Genomic DNA, 23,551 nt, shown 5'->3' on the forward strand with positions numbered 1-23,551 from the left:
TAATTTCATGTTATATCATATGTTATATTAGCTAATAATAATAATAATAATAATAATAGATTATACTATAATATGATTAATATTGAACATAATATAGCATGTTATGAAAAAATTAAAAATCTTTTTATTTTTATTATTTTTTTAACAAATGTATTTTCAAATTACTCAAAAAAATTATTTTTTAATATATATAAAGTTATATACAGTATATACAGTATAACAATACATTGTATACAGTGTAATATAAAAACATGTTATACACTATTAAAAAATAACAATATTTGTTATCAAAATTATTATCACATAAAAATGAAACTGTTTTTTGTATATGTTTTGTTGTTGTTAATCAATATACTGTATATAATACTATAAATATATATAATATACAGTATATATACAGTATTTATTATTATTTTTTATTTATTAAAAAATCCCGTATATATTCTGTATAATAAATAATTAAATTGTTTTTATCAATTAATCATTTGAACACATTATACAATACGATATATAACACACAACAAAAAAATAAAACAATTGACACCAAGTTTATTGACACCAAACTATATACACACATACAGTATATATAAAAAAAATTAGTTATCTCTCTCTCTCTCTCTCTCTCTCTCTCTCTCTCTCTCTCTATGAGCTATACTTTATATATATATATGAAATTTATTGTATATATATACTGTACTACATATAATTTATGATTGATGTTTTCAAGTAGTATCTTCAATAAGGTGCTCATTGATAATGATAATAAAATGATAATAAAAAATATAAATATTATATAATAACTATAATAATGAGTTTGAAAGAAAACTTCCGCAAAAAATTGTTTGATGACTAACCCCACTCCCCAATAAAAATAATATAAAACTTTTTTTGAAGGTATAAATTATTTTATAAATTATTTTTTTTCGGTGTTGTAATCTTCATTAAGCCAATGGATCGACAATTTATTTTTATTTTATTTTTTTTGGCTACAATTGAATATCAAATTTCTCACTAAAAAAAATAAAATATTTTTTGGTGTGAACTAATGTCATTCAATAGTTAGTTAGTGAGTGAGTGAGTGAGTGAGTGAGTGAGTGAGTGAGTGAGTGAGTGAGTGAGTGAGTGAGTGAGTGAGTGAGTGATTGAAAAATATATACTAAAAATCAAATAAAACTAATGATTGTATAGTAAGACCCCAATCAACAACAACAGCAAAAAAAATAGTTGTCTTTTTTTAAAAGGATTGGTTGTCTTAATTGATTTGGACTCTCAATGGTTTGGGTGCCCTATCAGTGATACTATAGCTATACTATTAGGAAATACTGTATGAGAAATGTATGTGTTTTTTTTTGATGTTTGATTTGATTTTTCAACAAATATATATATATAAAAAAATATATACTTAACATCATATACAGTATATATTATGTGAAAACTTTAATATATATTTTATTTGATATAAATTATTTTGTTTAATGAACTGATTGTGTTGAGAGAGAGAGAGAGAGAGAGAGAGAGAGAGAGAGAGAGAATGAAATGCAATAATAATTTTTATTTTTTTTCATTTAAAAATAAATCAAATGTAGATTTAAAAGCCAATTCTCATGTGAGACACCTGTAAATGATTTTTTAAGATTATTTTTATCGTTATATATATATATATATATATATATATATATATACCATGTCTTCAATAAGTTTTTAAAACATTAAAATACAATTTTTTATTTTTTTTATATATGTGTGAGTCCTAGAGGTAATAGTGTTTAATTGATTTTCTATGTGTGTATGTGTATGTATGTGTGTATGTGTGTGTGTGTATTTGTGTGTATGTGTGTGTATGTATGTGTGTGTGTGTGTGTGTGTGTATGTGTGTGTGTATGTATGTGTATATGTGTGTGTGTAAAATTACAGTAACTTACTATTGTAGTACTCCTTAAACATTTAATGGTTTAGTTTTTTTTATTAGTTTTTTATTTTTTTCAAAAAAAAATAGTTTATATCTATTGTTATATTTTTAGTGAATGCCATTCATAATAATCACTTTAAAAATGATTGCGCTTTTTATCTCTATTATGTGTGTATATACTATACAGTACTCTATCTATCGTTTAGTGTATTTTTTAGGTACCTATTAATCTGGATTTTTTTTTGATTTTTATTTTATTATATATATATATCTAACATATTTGAGGGACAATTAGTTTTTTTGTGTATGTTTTTAATTCATCCGATCCGCTGACAAAACCAATGACTAACTAAACCCCTCTTTTGTTATCCCATAAGAAAAAATAAAACAAAATTATCGTTAATTATATACAGGAAATACAGTTTAATCTCTCTCTCTCTCTCTCTCTCTCTCTCTCTCTATATATATATATATATATATATATCTATCTATCTATCTATCTATCTATCTATCTATCTATCTATCTATCTATCTATCTATCTATCTATCTATCTATCTATCTATCTATCTATCTATCTATCTATCTATCTATCTAATAATCTATCTATCTATCTCTATCTCTATCTCTCTCTCTCTCTCTAATAATAATAATAATATTAATATTAACTAATAATAATTTGATGACAATTAAGATGCCTATTATTTTGCACATATTTTTATTTACTGTATAATACAGTATTTAAATACAAAACAATAAAACACACATTAATTTATTGTTGTTTTTTTGGTATCAATTAATTACTTAATAGAGAGTTAGTTAAAAAAAACTATATAAATATATTTATATTAAGTTCAATATATTATTTTAATACAGTATTTAATAGGGGGAAAATAAAATAATTTTTTCATTTATTTAAATTAATTAAGTAATATATATATATATATAAAATATTTAGTTTTATTTAAAAAATTTTATTTATAGAAATTTTATTTTATAGAAAATTTAAATTTTTCAACTCATTTGAAATGCATTGAAAAAATTATTTTTAATGTTTTTTTTATTATTATTAACATTTCTCGAAATGTATTTTGTTGTTGTTTTTGTTGATTATTAACGATTTTTAAATATATATAAAAAAAACTAAAATTTATTACTTATAATAAATTTAACCATAAAATTATTTTTCACAATAATAAAAAAAATCATTTATATATATATATATATAAATATATATTGTATTATATATTGATATATACATACATACATTGAAAGTATAGTTATTTTCTATATTATTAGTTAATATATTTTGAAAAATATTTCTCTCTCTCTCTCTCTCTCAATATATATATATATAATATCTTTCTCTCAAAATCATTACAATTGATTTTTTTCTTCATAGCTAAACATAGTTTAAAAATTATAATAAATATAAATTTATGTAAATACCGCTATTATATATTTTTTTAAATATATATAAATATTAAAATAAAAATATCATTAATATTTTATTGAGAGGAAAGAGAGAGAGAGAGAGAGAGAGAGAGAGAGAGAATAATAAATAATTTTTAAATAAAATACTTAACACTCACATAGATTTGATGTCTTGAATTTTAATATATAATTTGTATATATATATGGTATAAATTTGTATCACATTTTTATTTAAATTTTATATATATATATAAATATTTTTTTTTTGGTTTTATAAGGAGGAAGTAGTGGTTGTGTTGTTTAAAACAATTTATTTATTTTTTGTGTATATATATATATACTGTATATTATATATATAAAGATAACAACAAATAATAAAAAAATAATAAAATCATCAGATATGATGTATGAAATAAATAATAAAAAAATTTTTATTTAAAAAAAATTGTTTATATATCCAATATACATATGTATATCATAACAGGATAGCCAAATGAGTGCATAATATACAGTAAATTTTTTTTGTTGTTGAAAATAACGCCCCAAAACATTATTAAGCAATTTCTATATATATATATATATTATATTTATTGTCAATAAAAGATCAAAATCATGATATATTATATCATATATATTATATATATATATAAGTTATAACCAAATTTGATAGCAAACAAACAAATAGATATATATTAAATATAAAGTATATATATAAACATATAAGATCTAAACATTAAATTATTATTTTATTTTTTTTTGCTAAGTATCGCTAAATTATATATATAAAAAATTTTAAAAAATTATATATATATTTATAATATCTAACATTATATTTTATTTATATAATATATATGCCGTTTATTATTATTTAGGCAAATTTATTATTATTATTATCAAAAGCAATTGAGTTTGATTTAAATCTTAATATTAATAAATTATATACATATATATATATATATATATATAGATAAATTTAGATTTAATGTACTGCAAAATAATAATATTAAAAGTAAAATAATAAATAAATAATAAAAATAAATAAAACTTAATGATTTCAAATTATATAACTTTTTTTCAAAATTTAAATTTATATATAACTTTATATTTATTATATGTGCTAAATTTATTGATTAAAATTTAGCATAAATCTAAATAATTTAATTGTATGACTAATAAGTATTAATAATAATAATAATAATTATTATTATTAATAATATTATTATTATCAATAGATATAAATTAATACATGTATATAAAACAACAACAACAAAAAATTAGGATTTTATTAATTGCAACAAATTATTGGATATTAATAAAAATTATTTTTATATTAAATAAAAACACATTATTATTATTATTTAAGCATAAAAAGCATAGTTATAAATAAGATATTTTTAAAATATATATATTTTTTTATCGTTACATTTATTATATTATTTATTTATTATATTATATATATATATTTTAAAAAGTTAATTAATAGGTGGGTATTATTTTGAAAAACATTTTATGTCTTTAATAATAATAATAATTATTATAAATTTAAAAATCAAATAAACAAGTTATTGATATATTTTTTTATTTTGATTTTTATATTTTTAAACAAAAATTATTTTTTTTTTAAACTATTGAACTAACTATGTATTTAAACAAAACAAAACAAAAAAAACTTGATATGTTTTAAGTGCCAAAGTTTGTTTGGTTTGTGATTACATAATTGCAATAATCATATGAAATATAGATACTGTCTCTATATATCTACTGTATAAGTAATATACAGGTAATACTATATAAATATGTAGATATAAATGTATATATTGGTTAATTATATTGTCAATATAACTTATTTGACTTTAATATATAATGCAAATATTAATAACATAATAAAAAAAACTACTATTTTCTGTGTGTATGTGTGTGAATATATAAATAAATTATTATAAATATATATTATAAACAAAAAAAATGCATTTATAATATATATAAACTGATGGTTACATAATATCGGGGGATATGTATGTATGTATGTATGTATGTATGTATGTATGTATGTATGAGATAAGTGTCTAGTGTCTGATCTCTCTCTCTCTCTCTCTCTCTCTCTCTCTCTCTCTCTCTGATAGTATATATATATATAAGTTTAAAACATATACAACAACAACAAAAAAGTTGTTATACAATAAACTCCTCCCACGACTACAACAACAACAACTACTACTACTAATACTACTACTCAGTGGTGACGTTAGCCTTAAAGCCACAAAACTTTTTTTGTTTTGTTTGTTAGTTAGTTTGTTGTTGAAAATCATAGTAATATTTTATTTGCTATTAGAGAGAGAGAGAAAAAAAACGGGAATCATATATATACAGTATATACAGGTATACAGTATATACCTGTATATATGAAAAACTAAAGTTTTTTAGTATTTTAAATGTTATCATTAAATAAAAAAAAAATAGTTGTTTCGTTAGTTTAGTGTCTGGTTTTTCAATCAGTCGAGTCAGTTGGTGTGTTGCTGTATCAGCAATAGTACAGTTAGTTTAGACTACGAGTGCTCAACAACAACACCAACCAGTGTTTTAGTGCGATTAGTCGACTATCCGGAGGACTAAATAAATATATAATTTATTATTATTACTATTAGTATTACTGTATTTAATACCTGTATATATGATATGAGACAAGAGGTCACTGTTATATACATTGATTGTCTGCTATTAGTAATAAAGTATTGAAAGAAAGAGAGAAGTCGTGTTTTTTTTTGGTGCTGAGTGTCTGTCTGGTAGTGGTTGTGGTAGTGGTGTTTGGAGTGCACTTCCACTGTTAGACTTCAAAACATCGGGAGATAGAGAGAGGACAGGACACGACTGGCCTCTCGGGTGGAAAAAAGGAGACAATGATGTCGTTTAAGCGAAAAGATGTTAAAAAGTCTTCATATTATGTATGGTTTTTGGGCGCAAAAGAGTCTAAAGGCTTGAGAGGTGATGAGTATGTGATGCCAGTGCTCAGGCTATTGGTCGATAAGGAGCGACACTCGGAACCGTCTAAAGTGACTCTGCAGGTGAACAACAAGGGTATCAAAATTGTTCAGACAGTGATTGTGGCCAACAAAACACAACAACACCAACAACAACGAACCGGTAGTAGCAAAGGTGGTGGTGGTAGTGGCGGCGGTAGTGTTTTAGTGGCCACCGGTGATTACAAGTCATCCTATACGAGTAGTCTGTTTGGTAGCATCGGTATGGGTGGCGGTGGCGGCACAGGTAGCGGCACCGGTGCTGTGACTGTACCGCCAAAAACTGAACAAATCAAACATCTGATACCCAATCACTCGATTACATGGGTCTCGCAGGAAGAGGACATCATATGCTGTATACTATTGATCTACAATCCGGTTACCAAATGTCCGGTTCATGTTCACGCCTACCGATGCGATTCAATAGAAACGGCCACTTCGTTGCGAAATCAGCTGCAAATACTGATCGATCGGCCGGAAAATCAGAAAAAATTTCGCGAAATCGAAATACGTCTGATGGCCAAAGGTTTGATGACCGCCGCCGCCGCCGCCAATACTAGTCTACCGTCACTACCAGTGCCGTCGCTACCGTTATCGCTGTCATCGGCCACCTCATCGGCACTGGATTTTCTGCCGACGCCGTCGGCTGCGGCTAACCGACGTACGCTCAATTCGGACGGTCGGAGTACTCGGACGGACGGATCCGATGGTTCGGACGAGTCGTTAAGTTCGTCATCCTATATGATGGCGGCATACCATCAGCAGCAGCGACACCACCACCTGAACAGCAACATTGATAATATTGATTGTGAAGTCAAACATCAACAACAATACCATCAAACTAAAGGTGTTTCCCGATTGAACAGAAGTTATTCAACAGTGAATAATAATAGCAATAATCATAATAATAGAGTGAATAATAATAATCATAATAATAATGACAGCAATTGTCATCTAAAAAGTTATCGCAATAATCATAATCACAATAATAATAATAATAATAATAATATATTAGCTAACAGTGCTTATAATAATCATAATAATAATAGCAATGTGTCGATGCTTTACGAGTCGCTGGCGGCTGAATTCAAAGCCAAGTTAGACAATCCCAAGTCCGGGCCGATACTGTTGCCGCCCCGCGATTACGACACTATTAGCCGCAAACGGGGTAAACTAGTCGACATGGATGTCCGCAAGTCGACCAATCCGACTATTGTCGGCTCACCAAACAGTCCTCAACAACAGCAGCAACTGTCACCTCATTCAACAGCGCCTGGCTCTGTAAACACCCGGAACACTGGCGGCACCAGGAGTTCATTGATGCGCTGCGAGTCGTCGGCCGCCGCCGTCGCCGCCGCAGTCAATCACAGGCCACTGGCTGTCCGGCGGTCCTATTATTTTGATCGCATAGATTCGCTCAAATAATAATAATAATAATTGATTTTTTTAAAAAGCCCATACCCTCCTCCCCACCCTACCCTCCCTACTACCCAATAGTTAATTTATTTTATTTTTTATTATTTTTTTTTGAATTACTAAATAATGTAAAATTAATAATAATTATATTTTTTTGTTAGTTTGTTAAATAAAATTTGTGTTAATTTATAATTAAATATTTATATTTATAGATAATAATAATAATATCATTATTCAATGATAATTATTATTATATTTAATATGTTTGTTATTATTGTTATTATTATTATTATACAATAGTTTTGTAATACAATATTTTAATAGTAATAATAATAAAATAATATTAGTTTTATTAAATGTTTATATATTTTTATATAAAATATTATTATTTTTTTCAATGTTTGAATGAAATAAATAAATTAAAACTAATTTAATAATTTTGGATAAAAGTATTAGTTTTTTTTCTACGAAAGAAAACAAAAATTAATTTATTATATATATATATATATTACTAATAATTTATTAGCAATAATACTAATCATATAATATTTATCATTGTTATTGTTATAATAAAAATAAAATAAATTGTTACTAATTTTATTTGTAATTACTATTAACAATACAGTGTATATATTATATCACACTTAAAATAACACATTATATCCGTAATATAAATTAATTAATTAATTAAATTAATTAGTCAATTATGTTATGTACAGTATATCACAACTACAACTACATTATGATATCGAGACTGAAAAAATTGATTAATTTATATATATATATTTGTAGACAATTTGACAGTTTTTGTAGATATAATAATTAATACGTTATATAAGTAATTGTAATATAGTTTACTACTACTACTGTATAAAATATATATACATTTATATATTTTCAGACTAAATAGATAACTAAAATAAATATATTATTATTATTAGTAAAGTGTTTCTTAAAAAAATAAATTTTTTTATCAAATTTACAGTTAATTGTGATTTTCTTTCACTGATTTTTCTTTATTTTTTTTATTAGTAAAGTAAATAAAATAATAGGAAATATATAAATATTTTCAATAACTTTGTTGTCATAAGATTTTTTTTAGATATAACAACAATCAAAAAAAAAAGTTTAGTCTATTAATAATAACTTTTATAACTACTAATAATAATTATTATTACATTTTTTTTATTAATAATACAATTAGTGTAAACAACAACAAAAAAACTGATTTCCAAACATATATATCAATATATAAGAAAATAATTAATTAAATATAATATTTATCAGATCTAAAGTACAAATTAATAGTCAATAATATACTTTTATGAGAGATATAAATAAAAAATTAATGATTTTGACTAATAGTAATGTAGTAAACAATTGTAGTAAACAATTGTAATAAACAATTATTAATTAATTCAATAATACAAACAAACAAAAAATTCAAATCATTTATTAATTAATATATCAAATCTTAATTAGTGAATACATAATGCAATACATAATACTTTTTTTTATATATACAATATATTATAATATAAAAACTTTATTGAAATATATATATACCGTTTTTTGTTGTTATAATATTAATTAATTTAATAATATTTTTTTTAATTATTAATATTGCAAAAGTCCAATGAAAATTATCATTTAGTTAGTGATATACTGTATATAAAATGTAAAAATATTTTTTTTATTAAAAACAGATACATCAGGTATTCAATAGATAAGGACAGTCATGTATTTAATATATTGAAAATTATATATATATTTATATCAATATATTATATATATAAATTATATAATATAATATATAATATATAATATATTGATATAAATATATATATATATTATATACCTTATGTTAGCATATATAGCACCCTCTTTCTGATAAATTTTAAAAATTTAAAATTTAACTTTTATTTGTAGGGGTGGGGGGACTATAGATCACATATACCCCCACCACTAGTGGGGTGAGGGGGTAGAAAACCGATTGAGGGGAATGGTTAAATACCTTACTATAATTACATTACTATAATTAATTAAATAAATAAATACATTATAAATATAAGTAAAGTGTTTATTTAAAAAAAACAATCAAATTTACATTTAATTGTTTTCTTTTACTGATTTTTTTTTAAGTAAATAAAATTCAATAATAATACTAAATATTGTTAAAATAGTTAAATAACTTATATTAATATTTATATAATATTAAACAATTTAATAATATTATTTATTTATTTTTTAAATATAGTCAAACAAAAATTTGGCATTTGGTTACTATATATAATATAAAGTTATATAAATATTTTCAAATTTTATATACTTTATGTATATAATATAACTTTTTTTTTTTAAATTATCCAGATAAAATCAAATCAAACAAAATATATACTTTTTAAATGTAATTAAAAGTATTATTATTACTACTAATAATTTTAATATAAATAAATAAAAAAAATATACTTAATTACTGTTTGTAAAAAAATATTATTATTATTATTTAAAATGTGAAAATTAAAATTTATATAAAAAGTTAAATCAAATTTTAATTATATTTATTTTAATTAATACACAAAAAAATCTGTTTTTTAACTAAACAACTCACCATTTAATGGGAGAGAGAGAGAGAGATAATATAATAAAAATTGTTTAATTATTTATAATTAAAATTTTTTAAAATGTCTTCAAATAAGACGACTACCACTACCTCCGGAAGTGATTCAGCCGAAGATCATGTCGTCAGACAACAGTGTCTGTCGTTGTGTCGACAATATGTCGGCGGAAGTGTTTGGTCCAGAAAAACAACTCCTAATAATAATATTGTTGTCAAACAATTGACTGGCGGTCAGACACATAAAGTCTATTTGTGTCGGAAATTGTTGGCCACCGATGTCGACACCGATGCCGACACTACCGAAGCTACTGATGATGATAAACAACTGGTGATCCGTTTGAATGCCAAAAGCTATTGTCTGGGCCATCAACAAGACTATAAAGACTATATATTGGCGCCATTGTTAGCCCAGTTAGGTTTGGGACCTAAAATCTACGGGATTTGTCCGTTAGGTCAAGTGTTGAAATACTATCCGGTAATTAGTATATAATTTATAATATATACTGAATATATCATATAAATACTGTATATACTGTATATACTGTATATACTGTATATACTGTATATATCATATATATAGTGTATAATATACAATATAATTAATATCCGGTATTAATTGAATATGATTAAATATGATATATAATTTACAATATATACTATATATATCATATATACAATATATATTGTAAATTATATATTAAATAACACTGTATATATATAAGTGTTATTAAATTTAATTCATGAAATATATGACCCAGCTTAATTATCATCTAGTATTTATACTAAAATTATTTATATATAAAAATAATAGTAATTTTTTCTTAATTAAATATTAATTAATCATCAATTAATAATAATATTAATAATAATTTTGTTTTTTTCAATGGGTATGTATTTAAAAAAAAGCACCGACATTTCAATGACGATGATATGAAAAACAATCATCGATTAGTTGAACAGTTAGCTAAATTGTTGGCCCAGTTTCATCAATTGGATGTACCCATAAGTAAACATAGCGATTGGGTACTGGACTTAACTAAATCAAGTTTAGCTAAACTTGAGATCATTGAGTCTAGACTTCAACAAAAATTTCATGAATATAATTGTAAAAATTTACAATCATTTCATCTGAAATTGGAGATCCAATGGCTAATTGAATCGCTTGAAAGCTATATGTCCTCTACTACTACTACTGCTAGTGGTGTCGACACCACTATCACTGCCACTGCCGACAGGTTTGTCTTAACACACGCGGACTTCCGATGCGATAACATATGGGTAGTCACTGATGATGACGGCTCAGGTAGTAGTAGTAGTAGTAGTAGTAGTGATAGTAGTCTAATGTTAAGCGATTTCGATCACACATCCTATGGTAGCCGTGGCCTAGATTTTGGTCAACTATTCAGTGAGTTTATCGTCAGAAAAATGCCAATAGATTTTCCCGACGACCAACTAATGCGTCGATTTATTGCCGACTATATCCGTGAAAGTAGTCGACTTCGCGACAGTCACGGCAGTGACCAAAAGTGGTCACAACGACCGATCAATTCAGTCGATTCTATGCTAAATGAATGTAAATTTTTTATAATAGCCTATCAATTGATGATAATGTTTGTCATTATTATTATGATTGACGACGACTTCAATGATATGCCGTTAGACGAAAAAACTTCATATGTATGTACCGTATAGTTAATAATAATAATAATAATAATTTTATTATTGAATTTTTATTATTAATATTTAGTTAATTAATTAATTATGTAAATTTTATTTATGTATATCTACTTTATTTCAGGCAATTTGTGAGGCATCGATTGGTAACTATATTGAACTTAAACGTAAATTTATTTCAATCAAAAAATAAATTAATATTATTAAAAAAAATTAATTTAATGTACTATTAATACTATCAAATCAATTTATATTTATAAACAATCGTCAATATAATTGTCATTTATTTTATAGGTGAAAAAAACTATATAATTTTAATTTTAAATACAATAAATAAATTTAAAAAAAAGTTATTTAAATAATATAATATAATATTGATAATAAAAAATTATTTTCACTTCAAATACTATATAAATTACATATGGTTTTGTTAAGTTTCATAATTATAATTATTAATATTAAATTACTAATATTTTTCTCAAAAAAAACTGTTATTAATAGATTAATTAAAATTAAATTAAAATTAAAATTTGAATTACAAAAAAAAAAATGGGAAAATAAAAGTTATTGAAAATTATTTTACTATATTTTAAACATTGTATAATTAAATATAATCGTTTAATATTATTTATATATATATTTTCATTGTTATATATAAATATTTAACATTAAAACAATATTTAGTTTATTATAATTTTTATATAATATTTTTATATATCATATCTTTTCCTATCTTAAAATATTATGAAAATATTAAATAAATATAAATATACTGTATGAATATTAATAATTTTTTTTAAAAAATACAAATAAATTAATATTTATATAATTTATAAAAAAATTATAACTAAATAATTATCATATAGTTTCCTAATAACATACCTATCATATTACTTTCAATGGCTTATACAGTATATATATTAAATAAATTTATTTAAAAAAATATATATAATTTATATACTAAAACAAAACTTATATAACATACGGTAGTATACACTCAATCAAAAGTTAATCTACTTTTACTATACTATAATACCGTATATCTGATACTAAAAACAAAAATTGTTTTATTATTAACTAATAATAATAATAATACTGTAATAACTAATAAAATAATGACAAATAATAATAATAATAATATAAGATATAATGTAGAAAATAGATGCGACAAACAGTTACGTCAATATCCGCTGAAATATCCGGTACCTAAGTTTACGACCCGATTGCCATTCAAACGCAACCAATTGGACATTACTGTCAACTCCGAGACACTAACCGACTGGTCGTACAGACAGTTTCCGACCAGTCAGATGTCTGGCCAAAACTATCGTAAACTAACGAAAGGTGTATCGTTAGTATTGGCCTACTATTATCCGACTGTCCTATCAGTGGACAGTTACTATCATATAATGCAGGACTTGATCTTTATGTTCATTATGGACGACAATACCGAAGAACCGTGGGGTCAATACAATTGCCAACAAATGGACAAATGTCGTAGTGTTTGGTCACAAATTACCAATTTGTTTGCCGAAGCGGCCAGTGATAGCCGAACACTAGATAACGACAACAACAACAACAAAACTGTCGACCGTTTGGAACCATTTATTAGGCATATTATACCCGTATATCGGGATTATTATCGACGTATGAATGCCGAACAGTGGAACCGATTTGTCCGATTGAGACTAGAGTTTTGCAGAGCAAATGTCGAGGAAATTGAAATTATTGTCAACAATAACGGCCGGTCCGCTTCGTTAGACGAAAAGCTACGGGTATGGTATGCCGGGTGTGTGTGTGTGTGTTTGCAGGTGTATGTAGTTGTGAGTGTATATAGATGTGTAGGTAAGTAGATGTGGGTGTTTGTATATGTAGGTGTTTGTGTGTGTGTGTGGGTGTATGTAGATGTGGGTGTATATAGATGTGTAGGTAAGTAGATGTGGGTGTTTGTATATGTAGGTGTTTGTGTGTGTGGGTGTATGTAGATGTGGGTGTATATAGATGTGTAGGTAAGTAGATGTGGGTGTTTGTATATGTAGGTGTTTGTGTGTGTGGGTGTATATAGATGTGTGGGTAAGTAGATGTGGGTGTTTGTATATGTAGGTGTATGTGTGTGTATGCAGGTGTTTGTGTGTGTATGCAGGTGTATGTGTGTATGTAGGATTGGGTATATGTAGGTGTGTGGGTAAGTAGATATGGGTGTTTGTATATGTAGGTGTTTTTGTGTGTTTGTGGGTGTGGGTGTATGTAGTTGTGGGTGTATATAGATGTGGGTATATAAGTTTGTAGCTGTGTGTGTGTGTGTGTGCATAAATGATTTATCTGTTTTTTTTCATACCCTCCCCTCCCCCCATTCCCAATGAACAACAACAAACACATAATAGATTCGCCGTATAACTGCTGGCCTAATGCCGGTAATATTGAACCTGACCTACGATATTGAACTAACACCAGATGATTGGTCGGACCCGATATTCAATCAATTGTTAGACCTAATGAACGATCATATGATTTATGTAAATGATTTGTTTTCGTTTGAAAAAGAGTTGGCGGCCGTCACTAAAGCCATTGATGGCAACACTACTACTACTACTACTACCGGCACCGACACCAACAGCACCTATACTGTCCAAACACTGTCCAAACTATCCAATACTGTAGCCATGACTGCCGTTGATAATCAATGTTCAATACCTGAAGCCCAGTCTAGTATTGTCCATAAAGTTAGACAATTGGATCGGGAAATCGTTAAACTGGTCCACGACTGGACTGCCGCCGATAACACTGGTGGCCGACAATTGTTTTCGTTGTTAAGTCCTGGTGGCCAACAATTTGTCCGATCGTTACTCTATCTTCCCGGCGGTAACTATAGGTTTAGCGAATCGTGCGATCGTTATTTGATTGTTTGATAATCTGATTAAACTAATTAAAAAAAAATCATTAATAACAACAAAAATAATGACTACAATTGAATTTTATTTGTAATTTAAAGATATTTTATTCAACAAAAATAAAACTATTATTTTATAGAAAACAAAACATATTTTAAAAACAATAATTTTAATTATTATTATCTAAAATACTAATTATTAATCAATTTGTTTTTTAATTATATACTGTAATTTCTATTTTTTTTAAATTAGATATTTTAACATAAAATATTGTTTGTATGTATGTATGAGTGTGTGTGTGTGTGTGTGTGTGTGTGTGTCTATGTGTATGTGTATGTACTGTATGTGTGTGTGTATGTGTGTGTGTTTATGTGTGTATGTGTATGTGTATGTGTATGTGTATGTGTATGTGTATGTGTATGTGTATGTGTATGTGTATGTGTATGTGTATGTGTATGTGTATGTGTATGTGTATGTGTATGTGTATGTGTATGTGTATGTGTATGTGTATGTGTATGTGTATGTGTATGTGTATGTGTATGTGTATGTGTATGTGTATGTGTATGTGTATGTGTATGTGTATGTGTATGTGTATGTGTATGTGTATGTGTATGTGTATGTGTATGTGTATGTGTATGTGTATGTGTATGTGTATGTGTATGTGTATGTGTATGTGTATGTGTATGTGTATGTGTATGTGTATGTGTATGTGTATGTGTATGTGTATGTGTATGTGTATGTGTATGTGTATGTGTATGTGTATGTGTATGTGTATGTGTATGTGTATGTGTATGTGTATGTGTATGTGTATGTGTATGTGTATGTGTATGTGTATGTGTATGTGTATGTGTATGTGTATGTGTATGTGTATGTGTATGTGTATGTGTATGTATGTGTGTATGTGTGTGTTTGTGTGTGTGTGTCTATGTGTATGTATGTGTGTATGTATGTGTATGTGTGTGTGTATGTGTGTATGTGTGTATGTGTGTATGTGTGTATGTGTGTATGTGTGTATGTGTGTATGTGTGTATGTGTGTATGTGTGTATGTGTGTATGTCTATGTGTATGTGTATGTATGTGTATGTGTATGTGTGTGTGTATGTGTATGTGTAAATGCTATCAATCTATTAATAAATTAAATCTATTAATAATATAATTAAAAGTAAAAAAATAATATTATTATTTGTAGTTGTTATAAATTAAATTTTCTATTGATGTTTTTTTTTATTTAAAATAACGTATGTATAGTGCTAAGAGAGACCTCTGATTTGGCGCTTAAATTTATCAGATAAATAATGTTTGATAAGAAATATAAGGGGCTAATGTAAATGTAAAAATTATTAGTATAAATTTGAAAAATTTATAACACGTGATATTTATAAGTGTATATTTATAATAAAATAAGTTTAATAAAGTAAATGTTATTATTATAATTAAGTTAAATTAATTAGTTATGGAAAATAAAAATAAAGGATATTATAATGAAAGTGAAAGAGATTTTATAGTAAAGTGTTATTTTGAATTTAAATCAAGTGATATTTGTAAAAATAAAATAATTTATATACAAAATAACTTTAATATTGAATTTAATAAAAGTGCTCCACATAAAAGTGGTATATTAAAAATTATTAAAAAATTTAAAGACAAAAAAACAGTGAAAAATTTAAAACGTGGAAAACCTAAAATAGTTATAAATGAAGAAAATATTAAAAAAGTTAAATCATTAATTACTAATTATAAATCAATTAGAAAAATCACTAATCAAATAAATATAAATAATAAAGTTATAAGTAATGGATCAGTTCATAAAATACTTAAAAATGAACTCAAATTATTTCCCTACAAATATACATTTGTTCAAAGATTGACACAAAAATCAAAAGATATGAGAATTGTTTTCTGTAAAAAAATAATTGAATTAATTAAAGATAATCCCCAAAAATTGGATTTTATTTGGTAAGTCTTAAACAAAAACCTTAATTAATATCACGCTAAAAGCACCGGTCCTCGTAGGTTCACTGATGAAAGTCATTTTCTATTGGAAGAGTTTATAAATAAACAAACTAAAAGAAAATGGAGTGAAAAAATTAATGGTAAACCCGAGTCTACTTACGTCGAGAAGATAGCACATCCTGGCTATGTCTCTGTTTGGGCAGCTATATCAAGTCAAGGGATTATTGGCCCTTACTTTTTTGAAGATGAAAATGGCAAAAGAGTTACGATTACTAAAATTAATTATAAATTAGTAATTAATCAATTTGTCGAAGAGTTAAAATTACTCAATGGTAAAGACTTCAACAAACAGATATTTCAACAGGACGGGGCCCCAAGTCATACAGGTAAACATTAAAAAATATCACGCTAAAAGCACCGATTCTCATAATTTATTATAGCCAAAGATACATTGGATTATCTGGAAAAAATATTTGGTAATAATCTCATAAGTCTGAAGACATCATTTATATGGCCCAGCAATTCTTGTGATTTAAATCCTTGCGATTATTTTTTGTGGAATGAATTAAAAACTATGGTATGGAATACACAAGAAAAGCCAACTAATTTAATTCAATTAAAGCAACGTATTATTGATTGTTTTAATGTTATTAAAACTGATTTTAATTTAATTAAATCTGTAATTAATAATTTTATACCAAGAGTTGAACAATGTTTAAAAAACAATGGTAATAATGTACCCAATATTATTAAAAAATAAATTAAATATAATAGTTTAGTATTTCTAGTATTTTTAATTATTATTTTTAGGGTTTGATATTTTTTATTTTTATTTACATTATTTATTGATAAAAGTTGTTATTTGAATATAAGGTCTCCTTTAGTGATATACATACGTTAAACTAATGTATTAATTATATCATAATTGTCTTATAATTTTTAATACACTATAACTGTCATATATGATATATACTTTTTTTGTAAAATATTTAGTTAATTTTATTTAATTAATTAATTTTAATTGTATAAAACTATTAAGTTTGCATATATAAATTGTTTCAAAATTAATAGTTAATTTATATATTTAAAAAAAACTTATTTCCTGACAAATATAAATTAATATATTGTTATATATATTATATAATTTAAATGTATATAAAAAATTTTAATTGGTTTTTATTTTATAAATCATATTTCCTATTTAAATAAAAAGTTTATAAAAATAATATTATAAATGTTATATTATATAATTCCTGTTGAAATAATTAATTATTTTTAAAAAAACAAACCAACAAAAAAATTGCTAAAAAAATTAGTATTTATAGCAATACTATCCCTTAAATAATTTTATTTGTTTTTTTAACAATAATAAACCAAAAAAAAACAAACAAATTATTTAAATATGTTTTTAAAACTTTTTTAATTAATTAATTTTATTGTAGATAACTGTATAATCATATTATATAATTAGAATTTATATTAAATTTTAACAACTTATTAGTTTGTCTGACAAACAGACAGACAGACAGATAGACAGACATACAGATATAATTCAAATAATAAACTTTTTTTATTTATATTAAATTCTTATTAAATTATTTTATTTATTTATTTATTTTTGATTAATGTTTTAAAATATATTTATTAATTTGTATTTTAAAATAAAAAAAAAGTTAATAATAACAAACAATATGTGCGACAAAAATAATTTTCTAAAACAATGTCTTGAAGTCATAATTGATGACCAATTTATGGGCGACGACAGCGGCGGCGGCGACGGGTATTATACGGCGCCTAACAAATTGGTTAGTGTTGTACACAATGAAGTCATGGGCAAAGTTGAAGATCTGTTGGGCAATGATCTAGTGGTCAGGTATTTAAGTGATAGATCCGATGCTCTGGGTTTGGCTGCAGTTGTCTGGCCTACTGTTGAACAAACGGATCAGTTTGTGTTGGCATCGGTTTTCATGTTTTTCGCACTCAGTTTTGACGACCAGTTTGAGGAACGACCCGATCTTTTCAGACAATATCTACCGGTTTTTACGACATGTCGTCAACAAGACTATCAGTTTGACAACAATAATAGGCCTAAAGGATTGATTAAAGCATTTAATTATATTATAAACGGTTAGTTAACTATCTGTATATAAAGTATATATATATATAAACTATGTCTATCAATAACTATTATAATTAATTTTATTTTTTAGTTGATATAACTTTTTTTTTAAAAAAATTGAATATTATATTAATGGTAATATAAATGTTATCAATAATATATCAAACAAAACTAATCTATATAAACATTATATATATATCATTATATTTTTTTCTTACATTTTCTAATAGTGTATATAATATATATATGTATAATACTATATATATTATACTATATATATTATACTATATATTTGTTATACTATATATATAATACTATATAAATTTATATACTATGTATATATACTATAATATATATGTTAGAAATTATTTTTATATAATTACTTTTTTTTAAAAATAATTTTTTTTAATAATTTAATTATTATTTTTTTTTTAAAAAAATAACATTTAGAATATGAGAAGCGTATGACTGGTTCGCAATTTAATCGTTTTATGGAAATTGTCTACAAATGGATGGATCAGACATCTCAGATCAAACAACTACATCTGAAACCCGAATCGATAACATTGGACGGGTTTATGGATATCCGTATCAGCGATTCGGGTACCCGAACGGCATACCTGATCTACGAGTTAAGCACTGGTTTTCAATGGGAATCAATAACCGATAGTCAAATCAGTGGTCAATTGTCGGCCTATGAATGGCATATATCGGCTGTTATACTAATTATTAACGATATTATGTCATTGAAAAAGGAGGCCATCAATGATGGACTAAAATTTAATTATATTTATCTGTTAGTATTAAGAGATCGATTGACTGTACAGCAGGCTATGGATCATGTAATCGGATTAATTAGAAACCAATTGTGGCCAAAAATTATTAGTTTAATGGATCAACTAATGGCTTATAATATGAAATTCATACCGAATTTAGACAAATATTTGTTATCATTATATAATATTGTTTGCTGTAATTATTCATATATACCTAAATGCAATAGATATTATAATTTGAAACAATATATAAATAATAATAATAATAATTTATTAAATAATATTAATTAAATAATAATAATAATCTAAATTTTTTAGATTGTTTTTTCTATTATCTAATATAATATGCTAATTATTATACTACTATTACTACTAATTACAATGTAAAAAAATTTTAAAAGAAAATTACTTAAATTAAATTTAAATTAAATTAAATTTATTAATTAATGTTTATTTTTTTTAAGTAACACATAAATAAATAAATATATTTTTTAAATACATTACATAATTAAGATTTGAAAAAAAACAATATTCCAACTAATCAATTAAACATTAGATATTTTTTTTAAAAAAATAATAATAATTAATGATTAATCAAAAATTTCGAAAAAAAAATTATTTGTCAATAATAATAATAGAATTTAAAAAAAAACTTTTTAGACATAAAAAACAGTTTTTATATAATTGATATAAAATATTACATAAATTATTTGTTTTTTTTCAATAATAAATCATAGATATTTATATAATAAACAATAATAATTAATCAAATAAACAAAAAATTTAAAAAAAAATGAAAACGGGAGGTGCCGACAGTGACTACTATATAGGTAGTGGTGGGGTAGGTTTGTGTGCGCGCGCGCCCACTACAACCCCATCCGAAACTAATCGGTGGCCAATTGACTATTCATTCAATAGGAGACCCAGAGATTTATAATTTTAAAAATAAAAAATGTTTGCGTTTTTTTTGTGAGCAAAATAATAATAATACTTATTTAATATATAAAGCTATTTAAAACGGTACAGTATATAAATATCGGGTAAGGCATACAAACATACAGTACATACATACCTGTAATAACCGGTAGTTAAAAAATATTAAGGCAATTGTTTTGTTTAAATTAAGGCATTCATTCAATAGCCCCAGAGATTTATACTTTTAAAAATAAAAAGTTTTTTTTTGTGAGCAAAATAATAATAATATTTATATAAAGCTATTTAAAACATAGAGAGAGAGAGAGAGAGAGAGAGAGAGAGAGAGAGACGGGGGACGGGATGTGCGGACAGTGACCACTCAGATAATAACCATCTAATTGGTGGCCAATACACTGCCGTTGCTTTGGTTACCAGTGTTTTGTGGCTGCTGGTATGGTTGTATGGTTGCAACATGGGTGGCGGCGGCGGCAGCCGTTCCCGAGGAAGAGGAAGAGGACAGTTGTTTTTGATTCATTTGCATCTCTTTTTGCATCCTATCAATCATTTCTTGCATCCAATGCAATTCGGCCTCTTTTTCCTGAAGAGAGAGAGAGACGGGAGGTGTGGACAGTGACAACTCAGGTGGTAGTGGTGGGATCTATGTGTGTGTGTGTGTGTGTGTGTTTATGTGTGTGTATGTGTGTGTGTGTGTGTTTATGTGTGTGTATATGTTTGTATGTGTATGTGTGTGTATGTGTATGTGTGTGTCTATATGTGCATGTGTGTGTATGTGTGTGTGTATGTGTGTATGTGTGTATGTGTGTATGTATGTGTGTGTGTGTGTGCGTCCATATCTAATCGGTGGCCAATTCACTACCATTGCTTTGGGTTCAAACCGTTTTACGGCTGTTGTTATTGTTGTATATTTAACTACCGATATTGTCACCGACAACATGGGTGGCGGTGGCAGCCGTTCCCGAGCAGGAGGAGGAGTAGGAAGACAGTTGTTTCGGATTCGGTCTCTGTTTTTTTAGTGCCGGCAATACATGATAATTACGGCAATGATGTATATCTGTGTGGTTGTTGTTGTGGTAGTGGTGGTCGTCGAGTTGTTGCTGGTTGTCTGACTACTACCGGTGCTTCCGATGTTGTCCCGGTATAGTCCATGACCACCACCGCCTCCGCCATCGTCTACAATGGACTTCTGAATGGAATCGTTTGTTCAGCGGTTGCCGTACAAGTTATACACGATTTTCAGTGTTTGTAGTTTATAATCTTAAATAAGATACCAATATATGATAAAAAAATTTAAAATCTAAAAAAAATAAATTAAATTAAATTTGTGTTTATTATATATACAGTATATATATAAAAAAATTGCATACTTACATATAACGATGTATAACGTATATTGAATTTTTAATTATTATTAATTAATGTGTTAGTTGCGATTCGAAAGTGTGCGTATGATAAAATATTGTAAACAGCGTGCAGCTGTGTAAACGCCCTAATAATTAATAATTAATAATTAATAATTAATAATTAATAATTAATAATAATTAATAATAATTAATAATTAATAATAATTAATAATAATTAATAATAATTAATAATAATTAATAATAATTAATAATAATTAATAATAATTAATAATAATTAATAATAATTAATAATAATTAATAATAATTAATAATAATTAATAATAATTAATAATAATTAATAATAATTAATAATAATTAATAATAATTAATAATAATTAATAATAATTAATAATAATTAATAATAATTAATAATAATTAATAATAATAATGAGATCGTAATTAGGTAAGTATTGCGCTAACTTACGAAACTAACGGTACAGTGCAATATTAGACTCGCACAGTTGGTCTAAATGCCTGATCCCGTTTTCCATACCATTTACTTGACTTTGATAAAATCGATTTAATCATCCCATTGTCGACTTTATTCAATGTGTGAAGTAATTTCCGTGTTTGCCTAAAATTAAAAAAATATATAAAAATTACTTATTAATATAAATAATTATAATAATAATAAATAAGTTTTATTAATTTTATTGTCAAATTAAGTTATCAAAAATATCAATATACTGTATATTAATACTATATATATATATTAATACATATATATTAATCTATATATATATATATATATATATATTTATTTATTTAAATCCAGTATATATTCTTTATAATAAATAATTAAATTGTTTTTATCAATTAATCATTAAACGCATTATACAATATATATATATATATAACAACAACACAAAAAATTAAAATAATTGACACCAAGTTTATTGACACCAAACTATATACACATATTTTTAAAAAATTAGTTATCTCTCTCTCTCTCTCTCTCTCTCTCTCTCTCTCTCTCTCTCTCTCTCTCTCTATGAGATATACTTTATATAAATATATATATAAATATAAAATTTATTGTTTATATACTTGTATATACTGTACTACATATAATTTATGATTGATGTTTTCAAGTATGTATCTTCAATAAGGTGCTCATTGATAATGATAATAAAATTATAATAAAAATATAAAATTTTTATATAATAACTATAATATAACTGGTGTTGAATAAAACTACCGCAAAATTGTTTGATGACTAACCCCACTCCCCCAACAAAATAATATAAAACTTTTTATATAATAATTTTTTAAAGGTATAAATTATTTTCTAAATTATTTTTTTTTTTTTGGGTGTTTCAAATCTTCATTAAGCCAATAATAATAATAACAAAAAGTTAACATGATACTATTTAAAAATTGTAACATTAGATGTCGCTATATTATTAAA

The 23,551-nt window shown here is 25.0% G+C and overlaps 2 protein-coding genes across 2 annotated transcripts; both read left to right on the top strand.

The window, feature by feature from the left end:
- Nucleotides 1-5,781: 5,781 nt before the first annotated feature.
- LOC128953441 (dual specificity protein kinase splB-like) lies at nt 5,782-7,831 on the top strand. The gene has a single exon (XM_054298923.1). It carries the CDS (start codon nt 6,239-6,241, stop codon nt 7,781-7,783), a length of 1,545 nt encoding a protein of 514 aa, XP_054154898.1. The 5' UTR covers nt 5,782-6,238; the 3' UTR covers nt 7,784-7,831.
- Nucleotides 7,832-10,449: 2,618 nt separating this feature from the next.
- On the top strand, nt 10,450-12,261 carry LOC128953475 (choline/ethanolamine kinase-like). The gene is made up of 3 exons (XM_054298956.1): nt 10,450-10,869; nt 11,301-12,071; nt 12,193-12,261. The coding sequence occupies exons 1-3, from the start codon at nt 10,459-10,461 to the stop codon at nt 12,259-12,261; spliced, it is 1,251 nt and encodes a 416-aa protein (XP_054154931.1). The 5' UTR covers nt 10,450-10,458.
- The last annotated feature ends 11,290 nt before the right edge of the window (nt 12,262-23,551 follow it).

The sequence above is a fragment of the Oppia nitens genome, unplaced genomic scaffold (genome assembly GCF_028296485.1).
Source record: "Oppia nitens isolate AA-2021 unplaced genomic scaffold, nextdenovo-longstitch-racon4-pilon3 scaffold22_pilon_pilon_pilon, whole genome shotgun sequence".
In the NCBI taxonomy this organism is placed as follows: Eukaryota; Metazoa; Arthropoda; class Arachnida; order Sarcoptiformes; family Oppiidae; genus Oppia; species Oppia nitens.